At 37.7% G+C, this 24,026-nt stretch overlaps 1 protein-coding gene across 22 annotated transcripts in view; it reads right to left on the bottom strand.

Annotated features, from left to right (window-relative positions):
* The window catches only part of MCTP1 (multiple C2 and transmembrane domain containing 1), a 535,596-nt gene that overhangs the window by 63,084 nt on the left and 448,486 nt on the right, over nucleotides 1-24,026 (bottom strand). For 19 of the 22 annotated variants that reach the window (XM_042990098.1, XM_042990113.1, XM_042990072.1 and 16 more), the window contains one exon: nucleotides 10,057-10,110. In XM_042990098.1, coding sequence (XP_042846032.1) covers nucleotides 10,057-10,110 — 54 coding nt within the window. Of the gene's footprint in view, nucleotides 1-317; nucleotides 1,614-2,320; nucleotides 4,510-10,056; nucleotides 10,111-24,026 lie in introns of those variants that run through there. The other 3 variants (XM_042990138.1, XM_042990158.1, XM_042990123.1) reach the window with 3 other exon arrangements.

Below are 24,026 nucleotides of genomic sequence, written 5' to 3' on the forward strand. Positions count from 1 at the left end.
GAAGTTAAGAAGAAAAAAATATTTTAAATTTTCCTTTCTGAGACTTTGATTAGTTTTATTTAAAAAATTTAGGGGTGCCTGGGTGGCTCAGTCGGTTGGGCGGCCGACTTTGGCTCAGGTCATGACCTCGCGGTCCGTGAGTTCGAGCCCCACATCGGGTTCTGTGCTGACAGCTCAGAGCCTGGAGCCTGTTTCAGATTCTGTGTCTCCCTCTCTCTGACCCTCCCCCGTTCATGCTCTGTCTCTCTCTGTCTCAAAAATAAATAAACGTTAAAAAAAAATTTAAAAAAAAATAAAAAATTTATGTTTTCTTTGAAATTAAATATTAACACCTTGATTCACACCAAGTAATATGGATGAATATTTTATCTGCCAGCCTAGACTAAATTACGTCATGGTAAAAAAAAAAAAAAACAAAAAAAACCCCTCAAAATCATGAAAGGTTATAAAAATAAAAACACAGGTTTATTTTTTGTTCATACTACATGCCCTTATGGGTTGGATCTACATCACCTTTATTCTAGAATTCAAGCTAAACAAGGATCTCCTATGCGGACAGTTCCAGCTATGCTTCAGAAGGAAAGGAGAGATGGCAGAGCCAAGGATGGCTCTTGAACCTTTGGCTGGGAAATGGCCTAGGTCAGCCAAAGTGAGATACATGGCCAGGCCGGAGATCACTAGGCAGGGAGACATATTATGAACAGCGAGCAATCTGATATTGAAGGTAAACAGATAGGTAATATTGTCTCTATAATGTTAAGACCTCTAGAATGGTTTACTATGGATAGGAATCTAAGAAAACACATGGTGCTAACATGACTATAGCCATACACCTCTGTTTACCTTGAGTCTAGCTTAAGTAGGAAAATTTCAAAAGAAAAAAAGCAGTACCATGAGGTTTTCATATCTATTGATTTTCTATTAATTATGGAGTTTAATGGGATGCAAAACTACAGTATTTCTTACGTGGCAGGATTCTGGCCAATAGAAGTATGCAACCAATAAAATTAAAGGGAGTAGCTCAGGCTGCCTACTGTGAAAATCTATTGTACATCGTGTATCTTTTTTCTTTATATAAATACATTTTGGTTATTAAAGACTGGGACTTTACCTGGCTTTGGATTTGCCCCAAGGAAAAAAAAAAGACCTGTATTAAAATATTTTTTGCATCCATCGTATCACCAAGAAAAATAACCTACATGTCACTGGAAAGATGCTGGTGAAGCCACACATTTCTTGAAGTTGTGTTCTCATCAAATGATGTCAACACTACAGAATTTCTGACATGTCTTTAATATCTCCCTTTTGCACATAATAATACAAATAGATACCTCTATTTGCATAGCCAACTCCTGTCGACAAGTTCTTACAATCAAAGAATTCCTACTTTGTGAACTTCTTTGAGAATCTGCAGAGTCAATGTCTTTAACATGGTGAAGAATTTCTTTGCCAAACAAATTTTCAGGCAGAATAAAAATCTTGGCACTCTGGGCTCCGATAGAGCATCTGTGATGCTTGGCAACACATCTGGTTCTGCTGCTTTGGTGAAGAAACATGCTTCTCATCTCAACATGCAGTGGTGTCAGCCAGTGTCAACGATTCTGCCAGCGATCCTGAAAAAATTGTGTCTGTTTCTACGGATGTTGTCAACCTCTTGAGAGCCAGAGCTGACACACTATTTCAAGAGGTTTTGTCAAGAAATGGGAGTATAAGAGTAAGTTCATTGCTGCAGTACAGACGATAACTAGCTTTCTAGAGGACCTGTCTTGAAACATGTGATTGACTTTCAAATATGAGTTCTGCTTTTTTGAGGCAAAGGAAATCCAATGATGAGAATAAACCACAGGAAACAGTCCATTCATGGTTTGCTTTACTTGGTGATTATTCTTGCCAAATTATCTAAGGCGATCTTCCTATTTAAATTCTTTTAGCTCAACTGCCATGCAGAAGGGCATGTTGGGGCATTTACCTAAACTTTCTGAGGCTGGAGAAATACTTCTGAATACTGGAACAAGGAGTAATGAAAGTTTTCAATTTGTTTACAGCTGGAAACCCACAGACAGTTGGAATCATAACTCTTCAAAAGCTAATTCTGTCTCCAATGACCCTAACATGGAATCGTGAATATTTAATCCTTTTTTTTAAGTTTATTTATTTTGAGACAGAGAAAGTGCAAGTGGGGAAGGGGCAGAGAGAGAGAATCCCAAACAGGCTCTGCAGTGCCAACACAGAGCCCGATGTGGGGCTCGAATCCACGAAGCTATGAGATCATGACTTGAGCTGAAACCAAGTTGGGTGCTTACCCGACTGAGGCACCCAGGTGCCCCTTAATCCTTTTTAAAAAAATAATGATGAGGCATTAATGATGCAAACAATTTAAAACATGATATCCTCAGCACAATATGATAGGAATTCAACGAGGACTTTGGAGAACTCTAGGAATTTGTCTATGCTTAACCTTCATCTAATAAAGCCATAGCAGCTCCCATTTTGTTTGCTGTTTTCTTTTGCCAAGTCAGTGTTTTAAGCACGTATTGCCATGCAACTGAAAAGTCATAGTCAAACAGATGTCAAAAATAACAAGCCTATTGCTGTGTCAAAAACCACTCCATAATTTCAATATCAAAGCCAGACATCAGCCTTCTTGTAGAAGCTTACTTTTGAGCTGAACTAAACTTTATTTTTACTTGAAAAATTTGCATTTATCTCAGGTGTTTGAGGAAAATAGGCATTAATGTCAAGAGGAAGGTAGTGAGAGGAACAGAGGTATGACTCTATAAAAATACTTTACTCTGAAAAATAATTCAATTTCCATCCATTGCAATACAAAAAGGCATGGAAAAGTTTGTTTTTTTTTTTTTTTTTTTTTTTACGTGTTTACATATTTTTCCCCAGGGTGGGGAAAAAAATCTGCAGCTTTCTTCAGGTTTTCAAAGGCTCTGTGACCTAAATAGGGCTAATACCCTCTGTCCTGATGCCTTCTAGAATAGAATGAATGTTCTAAGGAAGTGAAATTCTCCTGATGATAAGTCAAGTTAACCATGTTTTGGTGTTGTACTCACCAATGAATAATACAGGCTCCTCAACAGGAAAGTAAGCACGTGCACTAGAGATGGGTACAAACCCACTCTCATCTTTGGACAAGCTTTTCTGAATAAAAACTAAGGCAATTCGGACAAAAATATTTGCTTTGCTATACTGTTTTAGTTTCCATATTGAATGAAGAACTGTGTAGCCATATTTATATAGAAGAGTAGATTAAGTTAATAAGGAAAAATTAGGAGCTTAGATCTAGTGCTTTAAAATGTACATATATATGTGTGTGTGGGGGGGGGGATGCCATTGGAAGGCACCTGTATTAGTTTCTATTGCTGCTGTAATGAATAAACCTAGTGGCTTAAATGACACAGATTTATTATCTTATAGTTTTGTGGTCTGCACATTGGAAGTGGGTCTCACAGGGTTAACTAAAATCAAGATGTGGGCATGACTGCATTTCTTTCTGGAGGCTCTAGGGGAGAATCTTCTTCCTTGCCCTTTCCGGCTTCTGAAGGCTGCACACATGTCTTGGTTTGTGGTCACCTTCCTCCATCTTCAAAGCTGGTGTAGCCCTTCAACCCTCCAACCTACCCTGCCCCCCGCCCCCCATCAGTTTGTTTTATTAACGCCAGTGCTCTGGCCTTGGCTCCATACTCCCCCACATTGGGTGCTGTCCAGCAGCTCCTTCTGCTGCTGTAGTTCTGGGTCTTCAGCTTCTTCTTGTGCTGTTGAGCCTACATTACAGGGCACACCCTCTCTCGGGCTGCAGAACTTCTGGCAGGACATCTTTGAGGGGTTATTACTCACTCACCACAGTCCTGCCTAGCTGGTATAGTGGGAAAGGGCTGAGTGTACACGAAAGCAGTGTGAAGAACTGGAAACCTAGAAGTAAAGAGCTCCTGGCTGGGGATGGATGCTGTACTCCCTGATTATGCTACCAGAATGCCTAAAGAGCATGTTTAAAGTAATTTGCATCTGTTCTTTGATTTTTATTTTCCAGGAAAAATTAGTTTTAAGGAAGGATAAAGATGCTAAACTTGGAAAACCTGAGTTTCAGCCCTGGCTCTGCCACTTATTATCTGTAATATCTGTAATTATCTATAATAATATCTTATTATTTGGCAATGCACCCATGTTTGGCTGGAGCAGTTTCCCCATTTTTAAATGAAGTTGAACTAGGAGGAGCAAGGAGAAGATGGGCTGGGATGTGCTGAGTGTGTGGGGCTGTTCGGAGGATCTTGGGAATTTTATTGGCCCACAAGGGAGTCCTGGAATGAGAAACACCTGGGTGCCCTGGTGCCAGAAGCCCCTAGTTGTGAACTCTCACTAAGGAGTCTGGCTCACAGCACTTATCAAGCAAACCCCAATCCTTGTGGACACCTCCCCTGACCTACCTGTCAGAGTCACAAGGCTGCAGAGCTTCACCTTAGGGGTCCAGCCAGGTGGGGCAGATGGGCTCTGGCCGAAGGGCTGTGCAGGGGCAACACCAGCAGAGGCAGGGTAAGGGCAGTGACTGTGCAGGCAAACTCAGAAGACTTCCTGCCTTGCAGGAGGCAGAAAGCCATGGGGCAGCAAGGCATCCTTCTGACACTTCTCTTGGGCATCCTCTAGTGTGAATGTTGCTATGATTCTAGATGAAGTAGAGTGTTCCTGCTGACTCAAGGTCAGTGTGCCATCTATCACCTTAGCGGGTCTGAGCACCAATACATCCCCTAAAGGAGGAATGGACCCTTCCTTGCTTTTTGCCTATTTTATTCGTTTTTGTTCTTCTCCAGAAAAGGAAGCAACAAGGGGAAAGAACATGTTTCCCATCAGGCTTTCTGCATGCCCAACCACTCCTCACCCCAGAGAACTAGATAATAAGTAGGACATACTGTACTATAACTCAGTTTAAAATATAAAGTTTACCTCAGTAAAATATATTTCAGTTTTTATCTCTGGTATGAGATGTTTCCTACAATCTTTGAAAGGATGTGTCTGTGCAGGCAGGCTTTCCTAATTTGTTTACTGTAAGATAGTTATGGCATTGCCTGGCAATAGATACATACAAGGAACACAAAGACTGTTCCATTTTTGTTCCAGAGCCTGAGTGGATCTAGATGCAGTGGCAGAATTCTAAGATGACTGCCAAGATTCCTACTTCCTGGTGTATATGTTCTGTATAATCCCCTCACTTTGTAGGGGAAGGGAATTAGAAATATAATGGTATAGCCATCCCATGATTAGGTTATATTAGATGGCACAGTGGACTTTAAGAAAGAATTATCTTTGGTTGGCATGATCTAATTAGGTGAACCCTTAAAAGGGACTAGGCTCTTCCTGAAGAAAGAGAGTTAAAGTGTTAGAGAGATTTGACAAAAGGGAGCTTCTCCATGGATGGATATAAAGATGGGAGGGACCATGGAAAGTAACCAGTGGGAGTGAAAAGCCAACAAGAAAACAAAGGCTTCAGTCTTCCAAATATAAGGAACTGAATTCTCTCAACAAACCGAATGAGCTTGGAAGTGGATTCTTCTGCAGAGCCTCAAATGAGAACTCAGCCTGACACCTTGAGTGTGAGATTCTGAGCAGAGAGCCCAGTTGAGCCATGCCTAGACTTCTGACCTGCTGAGTTGAGAGTTAATACATGTGGCTTGTTTGAAGCCTCTAAGTTTGTGGTCATTTGCAATGCAGCAATAGAAAACTAATAAACTAATACAATGCTATTCCAGTTAAATGTGAATTAAGATTTTTTTAAATAAATTTTTTTCTTGACTTCTCTTTCCCTGCCTTTCTCCAAAGCTTTGATCGGCTCCCCCACCATGTAATTGTTTCATGGAATATAACTAGAACATGTTGCCAGATTAGAATCTTCTTCTATCACATATCAGAGGTATCTCCTCCCCCACCCCATCCTTGATTTGAGATGCAGAGATGTATGCATCCTGGGTATATTGTATACATTTGTAGGGCTGGAGAATCAAAGCAGAAAACAGAGATTTCAAGAATTAAAGCAAACAATCTGTGTATTTTGAAGTAACTCAGATATGTTTCATTCATTGCATCTAGTTATCTTGAAACACAGTAACCTTGACATAATGGCTGAGGAAAAAGGAGAAGCAATGCAAGCATAAATGCCTGAACACTTTAATATCTTTTATCAATAAACATTAGTAGTATGCCATGCGTCTGAATCCATGCTTACCCTGAGGAAAACCTGCATTCTATCTTCTGCTTCCTGATATTGCAGCTGGATCCCATTACAAGGGTAGAACACACCATGGGAAGCATGCCTAAACTTTTTAAGCTACAAAACGAAAGCTGATCTTCATTAATTAGATGTCTAGATTATGCAGATTGACCAATGTATTATTATAAATAACATGGTCAAAAACACTATTAGATGGCTTATTGATAGGTCCACCTAGGTAATTTAGCTAAGCCTTAAGTATTTACTAAGATATTCTATTAACCACAAAGGCAGGATTTGGTGTCAGGTCAAAAATCAGATCAAACTGTGACTTTGTGGCTGATGGCTGAGAGAAGGCTCTACAACAAAGGGAACTGAGAACAAAGTAGGATGTCTTTCTAACATTTAATTCAGGAGAAATTTCATCTCTGGTAGAGCTTCATCTAGTACTACTACATAATGCAGATAAGTGAAACAAGTCAATGATTCATAACTAAGAACCACCATTTAAAACCCATCTTCTCTGCCTTTGTGAAAACCGTGGAATTGGACTAAGAGAGAAGCCACCCAACTTTAGGTTCAGGCAAATGTGGACAATGGATCCTAGAATGAAGGCTAAGTCTGAGGATCACAAACTCTCACCTGAATGATTAGCTGTTTTAATAAAAAAGGACACACGAAAAAAAAAATCCTCAAAAGCCCATCGCATGGAAAAGCTTTAGGATCTGTGGTTCCAGGTGAATTGTGACTTAGCTTTTACTAACTTTAACCAAAGTCTTCCCAGGTGCTGAAGTTAGCACTAAAGAAAAGCTCTTAGGAAACTGTTACGCGAAGTAATTATAATCTGTGTCCGCTTCAACTTCTTGTACCTGTGTCTTTGCCATCTATATAATTATGTTGAGGGAAAACACTTCAAGCTGAAATGAAATAAACGACTTCGGTTTATGCCCACACGGACCTTGTCAAGTAGCCAATGACTTGCCCTTTCATTGTGAGTGACTAATATCAATGCTGGCTCTAAAGAAAGACACTTTTCATAATCGCCCAACAATCTGCTAAGTGAAAACATATGGACAGGCTTAGGCAAAGCCTGCCAGGGGTCTTTGCTGAATGGAAAACAGGTGCTCTCATTCTGTGCCACGTAATACCCCATTTACCCCCAAGTCCAAAGGTTATAGGACTAATAGCTGCCTTGTGGTAATCAGGGAAAGCCCAGAAACCAGCCTTGGTGTAACATCTGGGACATATTTTACATACTTGCAACATATGCTTCAGGTTCAATTAAAGTGAGGCTTTGGCACATTTATTAATCTTTTTTACTTTTATCCTATAAGAGGACTCACTGACCTGACCCCACTATTATGCCATATGAGAAAACAGAGAAATAATGAGAGCTAGAGGTCAGTGCCTGCTCATATGGCAAAAAACACATTTGTTTTCTCCTGAAATTCCATTACGCACAACTCTATACACAAACTTTAAACAGAGGAACCAATGAATTTTTTAAAGTAGGAAATTACCCTTCTCTCACTCAGACACACTGATAGCCAAGACTTACAACCTTTGCCACTATGACAGCCACTCAAGAGACGGAAGCTGGTAAATGGAAACTTGAAGGATCTTTTCATATTTTCATTTCTTATGGTAAAAACTTTCTATTTTAACACGTCCACTCTAGGATTCTTCCATTACGCAAGCCCCTAAAAGTCTTTTGTAAATTATTATACTTGAGATTTTCTTTTTGTTCAGGTATAATTTTTATGCTATCAATTGCATTGTGACTGGAAAAGAAAAGCCTCCTTATATATCCCTCGAATAAAGGGTTGGATTTATGAAAATCAGCTCACAACCCTTTCATATGGAAAACACACTGTTTGTCAGCGTCCTGCACGCAAGAATACAGTAGAATTCACACAGTAATTTAAGCACTCACTTTCAATCAACTCTGGTAACCAGATCTGCAAATGTGTTAGAACCAGGGTGTCATTTCCAGACCCCTAAACACTAGATGACAATAGATGCCACTCCAGAGACTTGGTGCTGTTTCCACCTGGCATGCTCCACTCAACATCTAGGTTTTAGGGAGGTGGTTAACCAAGTGTTATTTGCTTCCCACTCCTAACATCCTCTCTGTTTAAAAAAATGACCATAAAGGGGAGATTAGTGGTTTGGAGTAGCAACAAACTGGCTAAAAAAAATACAGGTTGACTTCAAGCAGGGACATTGAAGTACTAGACTTCACTAAGGGTTTCCATTTATTAGCATTTCTGGAGAAACGCCCGCTGCTGGAATGAATCTTTATGGTGGCTTTAATAATAAAGCAGCAACAAGCAAGGGAAAATAGCCATAAATGGATGGCAGCTCAGTGTTTATCAGCAGAGAAATGATGATTCAGGGCTGGCATGTTGAGTTAAAATACAAGCTCTCTACCGCTCTAACACTGACCTTAACAATAAATCATATCATTTATTGCCAGAAGTGTATGTTCATGTTATTTAACATTAAAAACAAGCACATACATGTTTTTGTAGGAAGGAGATTTTGTTAGTTTATGTTTGATGATGTCACTAATGACTAAATGATATACAGAAGAAAAATTTCACATAAAATCTCTATCAATTTAAAAATGTTTGGAACAACATTAGATGGGAGAAAGTGTGTGTGTGTGTGTGTGTGTGTGTGTGTGTGTGTGTGTGTGTGTGTCTATGTTTTCATTCTCCTTCTAGCATTGAATATTAGTCAAGAAAAAATCATGTGGGAGTTTGACTAATCGCTGTGAATTTTTTTTTAACATTTCTAATGCTTGCTTCCAGCATGTGAATTCTTATACAAGGATATAACTGTACATGTCTAGTAGAATCAAAGGTCAAGGGCATAAATTAAGATATACTGTTGTTCTCCTTTATTCCAAAAATTCACTGCTTTATTATAATAGAAATCAGATTCCAGTGAAGGTCAAAATCTGGTTTTGTATGCCAAACAATTTGGAAATAATGAATGATATTCTCTCTTCCCTCCCAATCTCACTCTAGCACCTTTTAGGTTTTTGATCTAGAAATGCCCAAGGATTTTGATAAACCAGCATCACTATACTCCTTGCCATAAAAAGACTTTCTTCTGACCCCAGACACCACCACCACAGTGGTTCAAGGTCATTCTAATTCATCCCTTCATTTATCCCCTTTCCACATAGGGGACAGCCAATCCAAGCGATTCCAGAAACTAGCTTTTTCTTTTTTTTTTTTTTACCGTGGTCATCATTCCCATGCCAACCAGCAATCAGAAAATAACCTGTCAACGGGCTTTCCTGACCAAGGAGCCACAGGGCTACCCCAAGTCAAGTCCAGGCAAGGACCATGAGCATTGGGATTATGTAAATGCCCTCTGAAGCCTTCCGCACACACGTGTGTTCTTTTGCTGAGCAATTCTTTGAAAATTACAGATGACAACATCCATGTTGAACTTAAGCAGGCTGCTATTTTTTCACTTCTCTCTTCCTCCGAAGTGTAGCCCGATTTGTAATACTCAAGATAGGACAAATTTTTGCCCTTCAAAAACAGTTGTCACTGCTGTTATCTTCACGAGAGCTATCAAGTTTCAGACAAGCTGAATTATTTTTTTTTGTTCCTGGCAGAAAAATATTTGACCCAGCTCTGGACAAAAGCGAAGAGGATTTATAGCCCTCTCTCCTTCTTTGCAACATGCAGTGGCATTGTTAGGATGATAAACAGCGCTGTCCAATTTTCTGGACTCAAACACTTCAACTCCTTTTTTAACTGTCTGTGAAAACAGTGTCATGTCTACGTTTCCCCATCCCCTGGTACCCAAGTGCTGGGAAAGATAATTACCTTGTCATCTTTGTCATCTTCTTCTTCCTCGTCCTCCAGCATGTCCTCCACTACCTGCAGACAGAAACAGAAGTCATTTTCGTGCTCCTAAGAGGAGAGAATTTTGTTCTGTCATTTTGAACCTTTTGGAAATGAAAACTTTATTAACATTTGAAACAGATTCGTGGAGAGGGACTATTTGATCTAGAGATAGGGATTAGGGAAATGCTCTGCCTTTAATTGATTGAAACCAGGGAAGTGGATCCCACTCGGGGAAACCCTATTTGTGTGAAATGTTCCGTGACAACTTAAAGAATTTGAACTATGCATAAGGTAAACTAACATTAATTTGAGAGATGCTTTAAATCAGGAACTTTCCTTTTTTACCTACTCCACTGTCTGTATTAATGAGGCACTTTAAGTTTGGAGCTAGATAACTAAGCAGAATCCAATTCTGCTATTTCGAATTCACTTTTCACCAAGCTTTAAGTATACTGTCTGTCTGTCGATTTATGCTGGTGGTCTATGGCATAAAGCTAGTATCTTCCATGGCTCAAATTTTACTTTTAAAAAATTTTTTTATTGAATACATTTGATGTGTAACATTGCATAAGTTTAAAGTATGCTGTGTGTTACTTGGACACATTTATGTGTTGTAATATGTTTGCTAATGTAGCAGTATTTATATTACATAATTATAGTACACTATTAGTGCCTATGTTCATTATACTGTGCATCAGATCTTGATGGCCTACTTAATACCTGTCATAAGCTTGTGCCCTTAAACACCATCACTGCTATCCCTGCCACCCATTCCCTGGTAACCACCATTTTACTATCTTTTTGTATACGTTTGACTTTTTTAGATTCCATGTATAAATGCTATCACATAGTACCACTCTTCCTCTGACTTATCTTGGTTATAATGTGCTCAAGGTCCAGCCATGTTCTCACAAAAGGGAGGCTATCTTCTTGTCTTATAACTGAATAACATTCCTCTGCGTATACATGCCACATCTTTTTCACACATTCACCTGTCGATGGGCATTTGGGTTGTTTCCCTATATTGGCAACATATAGGGAATCATGCTGCAGTAAACATGTTAGCACAGATAATTTTTCGATATCCTGTGTTCATTTCCTTTGGGTATATATTTAGAAGCATAATTGTTGGACCATATGGCAGATCTATTTTTATTTTTTTGAGGAACTTCCACATTGTTTTCCATAGTGTTGTAACCAATTTACATTCCTACCAATAGTGTATAAAGTTCTATATTCGCCACATCCTCAAGAGGACCTATCGTCTCTTCCTGATGACAGCCATTCTAAGAGACGTTCATTAACTCATTGAGACTTTGATATAGAGATGGTATTGCATTGTGGTTTAGGTTTGCATTTCCTTGACAGTAGTGATGTTAAGCATCTTTTCATCTGTCTGTTGGTCATTTTGATGTTCTCTTTGGAAAGGTGTCTATTTAGTTCTTCTGCCTATTTTTATTCATTCATTCATTCATTCATTCATTAAATATTGATTTAGTATTGAGAGAGAGAGAGAAAGTGAGAGAAAGCACAAGCAGGGGAGGGGCAGAGAGAGAGAGGGAGACACAGGATCAGCATCTGAAGCAGGCCATAGGCTCTGAGCTGTCAGCACAGAGCCACTAGAGGGGCTCGAACTCACCAACTATGAGATCATGACCTGAGTTGAATTTGGACGCTTAACCAACTGAGCCACCCTGGGTGTCCCTCTTCTGCCTAGTTTTAAATTGGATCGTTTGCTTGTTGTTGTTGTTGTTGTTTAGGGAGTTGACTGAGTTCTTCAGATATTTTGGATATTAATCCCTTATCTGATATATTGTTTGCAAAAGTTTTCTCCCACTCTGTAGGTGGTCTTTTTATTATGTTAAATCATTTGTTCCACTGTGCAGAGCTTTTGAGTTTGAGGTAGTCTCATTTGTTTATTTTTTCTTCTGTTGTTTGTGGTTTTGGGGTCATCAAAGCTCACATTTTAATTCTTATGTATAAATGTCAACTTTTGACTATCTCTCTGTAGTTTTGATTTTGTGGGTTACCAGAAACTCTAATTTTAATTCTCTGATTTTACACAAGGATTACATTATGAGAATGGACAATGAAAGAAAATTAGAAATGTATTCAATAATCAAACGTATGGGATATGTATAGGATATGTATATATAACCCTATAGGTAGATATTTTTTTAATGAATGTATTTTTTATGACTCCTAGTTTCCTTACTTCAACTTAATGCAATCTTCATTTTGGATTTGTCAAATAATTTGACCTTTCCTTGATTAATGTGTAACTGTGGTATTACAAATGGGATTTCACTCTGTCAGGTGTTTTATTATGGTTTTATGTACCTACACACACTACTCTCTCTCTCTCTCTCTCTCTCTCCATGGAAACCAAAAATTTTAAAAAACTTTGGGGAGGGTTGGCATTCAGGTAAGTGCTAACTTCTGATTGCATTTATGCCATTTCATATAATTTCTCATTCTTGTGGTGCTTTTCTTTTTTATCCAGTCTGTATCTCGATTTCTGAATAAACTTGATAGAATCATGGTTATTAAATATTTTTAAATCTTTCTCCCAGAGATCACAACTTTAAAAGAGGAGACAGCTAGTGCTTCTTTCATGTGGCTTATGATACAGACAGGAATATGTTATGAGTGAAAACTTCAATAGCTAAGACTGTATTATGCAAAGAGCTACACAAACTGAGATAACATGTCAGGACTTTCAGTGATCTAATAATTGTTCTCAAATATTCTAAAAGCATTAACTTATTTAAAATAATAGCCCAAACACAAACTTCCATTTCTCATAAACCAATAGAGAACCTAAAGCATCTGACAGCTTGTGAGCTTGTTCCTAATTTAATTTTTTTTTTCTTTTTTAATTTTAGAGAGAGAGAGAGAGAGAGTGAGAGAGCCCAAGCAGGTGAAAGGGGCAGAAGGGGATAGAGAATGTGTCCCATGCAGGCTCTACGCTCAGCACAGAGCATGATGCAGGGCTTGATCTCGCGACCCTAGGATCATGACCTGAGCTGAAGTCAAGAGTTAGACACTCAACCAACTGAGCCACCCAGGTGTTCTGAGATTGTTCCTAATTTAATGGCCTGCTTTAAATCTTCTATTATATGGTAGAATTTTGTGGTCTTTCATTTGGACATTCAGCATTTCAGAAGAACCATAATAGTACAAAGTACTGTTTCCAATATCTGGTGAGAATTTACACTTATTTTGAAGACATATAAAGCAATTAAACCTCACCAAGAAAGGACTCTTAACATTACTTCTAACTATACTCAGCAACTCCATGAGCATTATAAAGCTCCTTGTCCAAGAAACACAGTGCTAGGTAATGCAGGAATATAAAGATGAAAAACACAGAAATTTCATCTATACTCCTGTCAGCCTTCAAGAGGTTTATAATCCAATAGAATTTAAATGGAGCCTATAAGCTAATCTTTCATGTTGGCTTTTAATTTCCTGAAATTTTGAAGTATTCAGAAGTATATAGACAGTAATAATAACAATGTATAATCAAGGTGCTATAAGCTAGGCAATTCCAAATTGGGCTAGTTTTGATGGAGGTTTAAATAGGAGAAATAGCGACAGTATTTCAGTACATTGCATTCTTCCAAAGAATTCACCTAACACAGCAAGTAGCTGAAATAGAACTCAAATCCAGACAGTGGGATAGCATAGAGGCAGTTCTCACCCCTTGCTCAATTATTGGGGCAGGGGATGAAGTCACCTAACTTTCATAAGTTTTATTAAAATAACTACAATTTTGTATCTCTAATAAAATGAGTTTAAAAGTTTTGATTTAGATTAAGTAATTTTTTAGGTTGGTCATTATTATCCATTTTTATTTTTCAGTAAAAGTTGTATACATTTGAAAGTATAAAACAGAATGATGTGGTGTGGTTAAGTCATGTTTTCCTTAAATTACCCACACAAAGTCATTTATCAAAAGAAATGAATAGTACCGTATACTTTTATTCCTTTGCATAAACTCAGTGTTTTCACTAGTTATTATTAAAAATGTATTATATGCCTCTCTTTAGTATGTATGATTATACTGCAGGTGCTAGGAAAGAAAAATGGTGTCAGATTGTGCCTAACAGATTGCAAGGGGCATACTAATGTTCAAGAAATATTTGTTGATAGAATGAATAAATGATTGCATCAACAATTCTTAATATTTCTTTTTTTGTTTTCTTTTGTAGTTTTTATTGATTTACTTATTGTAAGAGAGGGAGAGAGAACAGAGAGACAGAGAGAGGTGGAGAGGGACAGAGAAGGAGAGAGGGAGAATCCGAAACAGGCTCTGTGTTGTCAGTGCAAAGCCTGACGTGGGGCTTGATCTCAGGAACCTTGAGATCATGATCTGAGCTGAAATCAAGAGTTGGCCGCTTAATCGACTAAGCTACCCAGGTGCCCATATTCTTTATGTCTTTCAATAGGCTTTTATGTAAAAGAACTGAACTAGCTCACAGAAGTGAACTAACTTGTCTGGAAAGACCTACACCTAATCAGTGATACAGATTAATAAAAGCAAATATTCAAAATGCCTTCAAATATTTGCCTGGACACAGAAACCATAAGTATTTACCCTTTAATGTTTGGAGATTTGTACTACCTTCAAGTTAATTTTCAAAACTTCCAAGTATTATTGAAACAAACAAGCCAATAGCTTAATTTACACAATTTCCAAATCAGCTGTGGATCTTATGTTCAAGTACAACTCAAAGAGGTCTTCAGAATCAGGCTCTTCATTTGCAAAACCCAAACTGTTCTTACCCTGCACAAGTGGGTAATTGGCTACGCACAATTGCTCTACAAATGTGCAGCCAGAACCACCCAATACAACCATTTGCTTTTACATTTGGCAGAAAAGTGTTGTGTTAGTGAGAGGCCTTTGTGTTGTGTTTTAGCGCTCTAGTGAGGGCTTTTCCCCTCCTCCAGTGCCTTTTTAATGTTACATCATAAACATCTACAAACGAGGATTTATAATACTGATGCTTTCCTATGGATGCCTTTAAGCTGCTTCAGAATTATCCCACTATTACATTTTGCTCAGGTGAAGTTAAGGTGGCTTCAAAAATGGAGATAATAGCACCTATCCCACAGTGTTGATTAAGGATCCAATGAAATAATGTGTTTAAAGTACTTAGCACACTTTCTGTATCGAAGTAAGTGTTCAGAAATGTTAGCTATTAGTGAAAAGAAAAATAGCATCAAGAATATTTTAAACAGTAATTTTTAAAAATTAAATTATGTATTTTTTTCCTGGGCAAAATATTCAGTCTTCTTAATGACATACAAAATTTCGATTCATGTTTCACAGACACTAAGAAACACACAATGGGACACAGGTAGAGGCTTGCATAAGTATTCCCAATTAAAAATGATAATGCTTTTGCTAATTTTCAGGTGTTAACGGTCCAATAAAATGGAAGGCTATGAAGGCAAAAGTGTTTCAGAAGTGGGGCTGTGCTTGGAGACGTGAGCCCTGGCCAAATGCAATGAATACTGAAACTGCAGACCGAGCTTTTCAAAACAAACTGTATATATTACTGAAGTGCATTTAATGACTGCACAAAACCGCAACCTTTCCCAGAGAACTCAAACAACACCTACCATTTTGAAAGAGTGTGCTGGAGTTGAACACTTAAAAAAGGAAAACAAAATAAAGGAGGCTTCGTCTCAAACTCCAGCTCCTTCCTCTTCAAATAAAACCCCATAAGGACTACATAGTTTTGTTTGCAAGTATATTAAGTCCAGTTGCCTAAACATTTGTCAACAATAATTTAATAACAACACATATGCAGGATTTCCTTGAGAAAAAAAACCACATGTGTTAAAAAAAGATACATTTTTACCAAGTTCCCCACCCCCCCCCTTCCCTTTTCTTCAAGGGGGATATCTCAGACCCGCTCTAGAATTCTCTTTCCAAATTATGCTTTCTGATACCTTGCTTGAAAGCAAGTAGTATTAATCAAACAAAGGAAGGGCACTAGGGAAATCAGAAAGATGTAATGCAAGCAGTTAAAAGTGACATGACCTTCTGTAATGTCGCTCGTCACAGACTTATATGCCACACGCTGGAGGAAGGTCTTGAAAGAAACTGATTCCCTGGTACTATTCCTTGAACGTAATACTAATAAAGATGACATTTTTAAAAACACACGTAGACAGCCCCAAATGCAGCATGCCAGCTACATTACAGCCGAAGAATAAGCAGATAATGTTGTTTTTAAAAGCCTAATATTTCTTCCTTCATATTCCACATTTGCTGAACACTTGTCATTAACATATAAAACATAATATGTGGCTACACTTTTTAAAAATCCATTTTCAAATGGAACAAGATTGCATCTGTAGAATCTATATGTTATATAGTTGCATAGGAGCTCTTTTAAGATTATGACTTTTAATTATAATTCAACACAACTTAAATGCTTTTTGATTTGCAAGGAAATAAAAATTTTATTTGGCTGAAAATGTTAATAATGGTGCTGGTAATCTGAATAAAAACATGACATGTTTAATGTTACTGCACCAGACAATGATATATAAGGGAAGGGACCAAGGGATGTGGAAAAGGATGACTGAGGTGGCGAAGGGATGACAAAAAGTGGACTCGGGTAAACTTCATTGTTAAAGTCATCATGGAGCAGTGAATCCCAATTACTGCTTTTTAATGCCAGTTTAGGGAGCATGTTTTAAGACAAAACTGACCAAAGGGGATTAAAACGCCCATCAATAATTCTGGAAATACTCTGTATTATGATTTTCCCAGGAATGAAATCTTCCACTTATTTATAACTCTTTAAAGAAAAAGGAACCAAAAGGATCCTGGCTATGTCACTCTTGTAAGATAAGGATTGAGTACCACAAGGCCAGAAACTCTCAAAAGCCAAAGCTGACACAAACTGGGTTCTTTCATCTGTTTACTTTTTTCCTTGGGAATAATCTTTGAATTAAATAGATGTTTTGCTATGTTCAGAATGAATAGTTGCACAATTCAAATTGCTTTACTCAAACACGGTCTATAAAAAAGCAACACATTTAAATTAAAGAAGAAATCACTGCTGTCCAGATGTGCAACTGCATGTTAAAAAATTAAAGAAAGAAAATTGTCACAAAAGAAAGAAGTTTCATATTTAATTTCATATTCATAGAACATCCAAATGTGTACAGATGCTTATATTTGGACACATTACAAACTAAATGCCTATTTCCACCCTAGAGATATAGAGGAATTTGGAGAGAATGGTATTCTTCAACATGGTCTGGAGTTCATTTATACCATTTTGTGTGTGCATAAACCAAGCAGAGCATGCATTTGTGTGCCAATGAATTTATTACATGTGTAAATATGTGAAATTATAGAAAGTCTATGGATTGAGAAGATGCCTATAACCAGTCAGATTATTTCAGATCACTGAAAAGTACCAGGGGTCAAGCTAAAGACTTCTGTGGTCAATGAGATCATTATAGGTGTGCTTGGGCTGTCATTTTCACAACAGCACATCTGCTTCTCACGAAATTTTTGAGAAGGAACTTTTGCAAAATGAATGGCGCAATTAAGCTGCACATGTAATTTACTCCACGTTTGCAAGAATAAGAAGAGTCGTAAACAGGTCTGGGATACACTGTTTCATCTAGTATATCTCAAAAGCAACTGGATGTATGATGGCTGCTTAGTTTGATTCACGCTATTAAAGATTTGACCTTGGAGAATTTCAGCCACAGTAGTCATCAAGATAACTGAACCACTAGATGTAATAATAATTAGTGTGATAGGCTTGCCAGTGAGGTTGAATATATTGCAATACAAAAGAAGGCAGACTAAAAAGAAAAGCACTATTACTTACTGCTAAAAGACTTCCTGATTTTCACAGAGACACTCAAATACAATTATTTCTTCTTGCAGAATGCATTTCCTTGGCTCATTCTGGGAAGTGCCATGTTGTAATTTAGTCTGATTCTTAATAGGAAATGTGGCTTTAATGTGGCTATCAGATGACTTTTGATGCATGCCACTGATTACATATAGCCTGTACTCTGCATCATCAACAACAACATTCTTATTTGCAGTATAATACGCTTTGCTGTAAGGTGCAAGGGCAGTAAATTTACTTTACTGGTCAAGAATATGTAACCTTTTATTTTATTAAGTGTCAGCTTAATATGCAGGAACCCTCTTGCATTATGAAAGACTAAATATAATATAAATTCTATAATCAGTATAAGCATCTTAAATGAATTTCTTTTCGTATTTCCTTCTGAGTATTCTTAAATGTTCATTCTTAGACTTACACAAAGCACTGTGAAAGGAATTCTAGTGTTTATTTGAACTATGTCTCCATCTAAAGGCTTCACAATGTATTGTGTTTTTGCTGGCAGGAAAAATTCTAAGCTTGGTGTCTTTAGGATGGTGCATATTAATTTGACTGAGCAGGGAAAAATAGGTCAACTCTTTAACCAACAGTGCGCTTTTTAAATAACAATGCTTTTTTGAAACTATTTTTTTTTGTCAGGTTAGAAAAGAAGTATATAAAAAGCCCCCCAAATTGAATTGTTTAATATGCTTTGCGAAGTGAAATTAAAAGATCACTAGACGTAGCGCTAATCTATTTTATAAAATTTAGTATTTTCAAAGGCAAATTTCTCTGTGAATTCAAAGTAAACAGATCTCAAGGAAAAAAGAAAATTATGCACTCGAGCCTCTCTCTATAAAACCAGATTTCCATTCCAGAAGCACAAATTTGTTTTAAAAAAAAGGAAGGGAGGGGGTACAATTTTAAATGTTTCAAACTCTAAAACCACCGTAGGAATTTTTATTTTAAGTATCTCATCAAGAGTCCACATTATCCATTTAAAACATTTTCTGCCAAGCAAGAGGAGGGAGCCGTGTGACCTCTGTTAGACTTACCACATCTACATTCTTCTCAGAAACGTGCATTGTTCTAACCCCTGCAGACATGTTGGGGAGCATTAAAGCTGCAATAGTCAAGAAGTCCCTCTTCAGGTAAATGTAAGGTTTAGCACATGGAAAAGAGGCAAATGCTACACTTTGCGAACAACAGAATTTGAAAACAACGACAACAATCATTTACCTTGGAGATTAATGTTCGCAAACTTTTGGACCTTACTGCTCTATTAGGTTTGACTCACTTTTTACAGAAATTCACCGCTACTCCCTATTTTAAGCAGTCTGTTGGGGGTAATGGAGGGGTGAGGGGAATAGGTGGACATGTGTGGAGAAAAATATTCCGACGCTAATTTGATTTTCTTTTTCTTTTGTTCTTCTTGTGCCTAGAATATTTTGAAGCCTGAGAACATTATGTGAGAAGAATCTAACTTTGAAAAGAGACTGCGTTTTGAATGTCAAAAAATCATAGTCAGAAAACTTTAGTTTTTTTCTTTATATCCTTTTTCTATAAATAATAATGATAAAAATATTTTTTATCTCTTTTTGTAAAGAATAATCACCTCACAAAAGAAAGCCCATGTGGGTTTAGACCTACATTTGAACTGGAAAGAATGTCTGTGGTGAATGGCGAATTGTAGCATAAAAGCCTGAATGAAAAGAATGTTCACGAAACCTCACATAAAACCTCCGTAACCGTTTTATCATGAGCTTCCCACAATATAACACAAGAGCTCTATATTCTAGGAAAAGCTTGCCTGGTCCACTTATCATGTCTGCTTTATGTAGTGTACTGTATGATTGCTAAATTAGTGCATAATGCATTTATAATATTTATAGTACCAACATTTAGTTAAATAACCTTTATGTAAGATTTATGTTGATTTTTTTTATTTCTCATTTAATGGCAAATTATGAAGAGCATGTTTCATAAAGATAATTCTCCATTTAAATTCATCAGTCCATTAAATATTAAAATTATGTTTCTGATGCAATCGAGAACAAATTTGTCCAGCTTCAGTGATTATTTGCACTCATAAAAATTAGGCTTGATTAATAAAATTTAAATGCTTGATTAAGTTGACATTTTCATGTTCTATTCTGATTTATTAAAATTAGTCCCTGTGCCCAGGCCTGGTACGCTAGTGTGGGTTTACCTTCCTCCTTCTCTTAGTCGACATCCAGAGAGAGGCTGTTAGGAAGGTGTATTGTGCGTTTGGACTCAAAGATGGTTTCAGAAAAATGCCCTGTTCCTTGTTCACAGGGCTGCTGGCCCTGGTCTTTATGCATTGTGCATGGTGGAGGTTTGTATTACAATAAACAAGAAAAATGTTTCTTTCAAACATCTATTGATATGATCTGGAAAACGGCATTTATTTATGGTATTTCTGTAAAATCAGTTACGAAGAAGCTTTCATCTGTAGAGGATGGGTCAAATTTCTTCATCTGCTTTTTTTTTCTGATACAAAGTACAGTTTTTATATTTGTGGGACTTCCATACACATAGCAGGGGGGTTATAGACACAGGAAGTCTTTCTGTGACAGTGCTGTCTTTGTCTATAAGCCTAAAACCAATACTGATGGTCATAGAAAACCATCCTCTTCAAGAGCATTTACAAGGGAACTCTTCAAGAGAAGAAGTGACATACAATGTTTAAACCCTCATTATAGCCACCCTGGTTTGTCCTGTTTTCCACATGGTCAGGTGCCTAGTTGTCATTTATTGTGTCCTCAGTATAAGACAGTAGGTTGTCTTTTCAATCCTCACAAGACCTCAACAAGGTGGGTATTATCCCTCTTGCTGATGAGGAAGCTGAAGCTCATGGGAATGAGTAAATTTGTACAGCCAACAAGGGGGAAGGTCTTGAGCTAAATCCAGGTCTTCCTAATTTCAAAATTTGGTCTTTTAACCTCAACTACCTGGAAATGAGTAGTGGCAACATTCATTTTTAAGATGTTTTTGATGCTGCCTGTGGGAGTGTCGCTCAGTTGGAAATTCGTTTAGATGAACTGACTTTCTTCCATTTAAGCATGCTACCAAAATATTTGGTTATTTAAAAAAACAAATGGCATGGTATGATAGTTATTTTTTCTCGCATGATGAAATAAATTCAGTAACAGATGACGGAAAATGCCCTTGAAGGGATATTTTAGTTTGGTTACCTACATGTACCATTATAGTTCTATGTACAAGATGGTGGAAAGGCTTTAAGTCTGCATGCCCTTGATAAATGTGTATCATATAACACTAAAAAAATTATGAATATAAAACGCTCAGAATTATTGGACCCCTATAATAGTTCTAATTTACCAACATTTTCCACAAGCAGATAAAGACATACCATTTGGTTTCTACTTTTAGTTTGTTAATTGAAGTCTTGCACTTTCTTGTCACCTTTCCGAACCAGGGCAATAAATCTCCACAAATATCATAGGAAACCCTGTGCCAACACCACCCACTACAAAGGGTATAATGATCAGGACTAGCAATGCAAACTAGTCAAGGGGTCATGAGTCAGCTACACTACAAAGTGCTTCTGTTGACTGTATATCCTACCTCCCTCACCATAATGTTCCAAGGAGTTTTGGCTAGCTACAAGGAGATGGCAAAATCATTCACAAAGAACAAACAGGCTACCATTAAAAAGAGGGAGAGGGAGAATAACATATCCACCCTGGGAACTGAGACCCAAACTGTGAGTATCCATTTTTTCTTCTTTCCTTCAGCTCTCTCTTCAATTAGAGAAATGACAAAATTGTGGGGAAGACCTTTTGGAAGAACAAAGGTAATAAAAACATTTGGTTGACATACAGGTAAACGCCTGGGTTGGACACTTTGGAGAACCACCTAGGTAATGAGTTCTTTGGATCTAAGGGAGGCTTTGAAGGGAGTTTAGAAAGTTGGCTTTTCAAGGAGTTTCTGAGACACCAGAGGTGATTTGGGGCCCAAGTAAGAGAAAATCCATTATTTATGGGGGCAAGATACTCAGGTTTATTTCAAGGTTGCCAAGACAATTCATTTGGTGGAACAGGAGCTAGCTTTCAGGGAAGAATCCTCTAGAAGAATGAAGCTCCCCTCTTTATCTCTCACATGCGTCTTTGGAGAATCTGAACAAGGTGGGAAGGATTCAGGCAAGATACGAGAGTAACCACAAGCATCCTCTATGGCAGCTATCACTAACTTTAATTCTACCTTTCTTCTGAGTCTTAACAGATCCAAACCAACAAGTATGCCTTCCAGTGAGGAGAATCTTTAGTAAATTGACTTTTAAAAATAGAAATGTTTTCCTTTACATCTTTCTCTGTATGAACTGAGATGTCACGTACAGGTAACACTCATCTTCTACCGTTCTATAATTTTATCTTTCCAATTTGAAGTTTTGCTACAGTCTGAGAATAGAGTAGAAAGACAGCCAATATACTGAAGAAGTATTAAAGGCAAACATGGAGTTAGTGAAAGGGACAGACTGAAGGGTGGAATAAGAACTGTGGTCACAGATGAACAGACCCCGTTTCTTTACATATGCAGTACATGCACATACATCTGGGGTGATCTAAACCCCTTTTGGTTGCACACCCTGCAAATCATATACACACCCCTATTATTGTATCTATTATATTCATGTACTTGACTTAGTTGTTTGTTTCCCTCATTAGACCACAAACTGTCCTGGGAAGGGACCCTCTCTTAATCATCTTTGAACAACAGCTAGTGACACGCCTGTAGATGTTTAATAAACTTTTGTTGAATGGAAATAGTCCTGCATAAAAATTAGACAATTTTTGGGGTGCCTAGGTGGCTCAGTCAGTTGAGCGTCTGACTTCGGCTGAGGTCATCATCTCACGGTTTGTGGGTTTGAGCCTGGCATTGGGTACTGTGTTGACAGCTCAGAGCCTGGAGCCTGTTTCAGATTCTGTGTCTCCCTCTCTCTCTGTCCCTCTCCTGCTTGTATTCTGTCTGTCTGTCTCTCTCTCTCTCAACGATAAATCAACATTAAAAGGGGTGCTTTGACGGCTCAGTTGGTTAAGCGTCCAACTTCAACTCAGGTCATTATCTCACAGTTCATGGGTTCAAGCCTGGCGTTAGGTTCTGTGCTCACAGCTCAGAGCCTGGAGCCTACTTCAGATTCTGTGTCTCCCTCTCTCTCTGCTCGTCCCCCATTCATGCTTTCTCTGTTTCTCAAAAATATATAAATGCTAAAATTTTTTTAAGTGAACAAACATTAAATTTTTTAAAATAAAGAATATTAGACAATTTTTGACCCAGAAAGAAAGATTAGACTAAAATATTTATACATTCATCAAATATTTTTTGAGCAACTGCTACACTTCTGTGTCTGAGACATCTTGCTCTGTTCTGGGCGTAAATACAAAAATGTAAGATACAATGAGAATAATTTCGACCTGGTGATAAAGACCCACAGTGAGGTGACTATTACAATATAGTGAGACAGGTATGGGATCTCAGAGGGGTCAGTTCACTTATCTTCTTGGTATGACTTGATAGGGGCATGCTGGTGGTAGGGGGAGAGAGTGAGAAAGTCAGGGATGATTTTGTAGAGAAAATGATAAAGATGTGAGGTGGTTACCCAGGAACATATACATGAAATATTAAAATCTTACTGGGTGGCAAAATAGTATTAACTACCAAAATACTTAAAATGTACACAGACTTTGACCCAGAAATTCTCCTATGATGATAGTCCTAAAGGGCATTACCAGAGACCTGACCAAAGATTTGGTTAGAATTTTATTTACAGCATTAATTGAGATGGAAGAAATATTTGAAATACTTCTAAAAGGAGTGTTTAAGAAAAAATTATTCATATGGTGAAAATTATGTAGCTAGTAATAATCATGGGGTTTTCCACTGATTTAAAGGATCCTCTGGATATGCTGCTGATATAAAAAGTAGATGTACTGGGGCACCTGGGTGGTTCAGTCCATTAAGCGTCCAACTTGATTTTGGCTGGGGTCATGATCTTGGGTCATGGCCTCATGGCTTCATGGGTTCGAGCCCTTC

This window comes from Panthera tigris, chromosome A1, assembly GCF_018350195.1.
Source record: "Panthera tigris isolate Pti1 chromosome A1, P.tigris_Pti1_mat1.1, whole genome shotgun sequence".
Classification (NCBI taxonomy): Eukaryota; Metazoa; Chordata; class Mammalia; order Carnivora; family Felidae; genus Panthera; species Panthera tigris.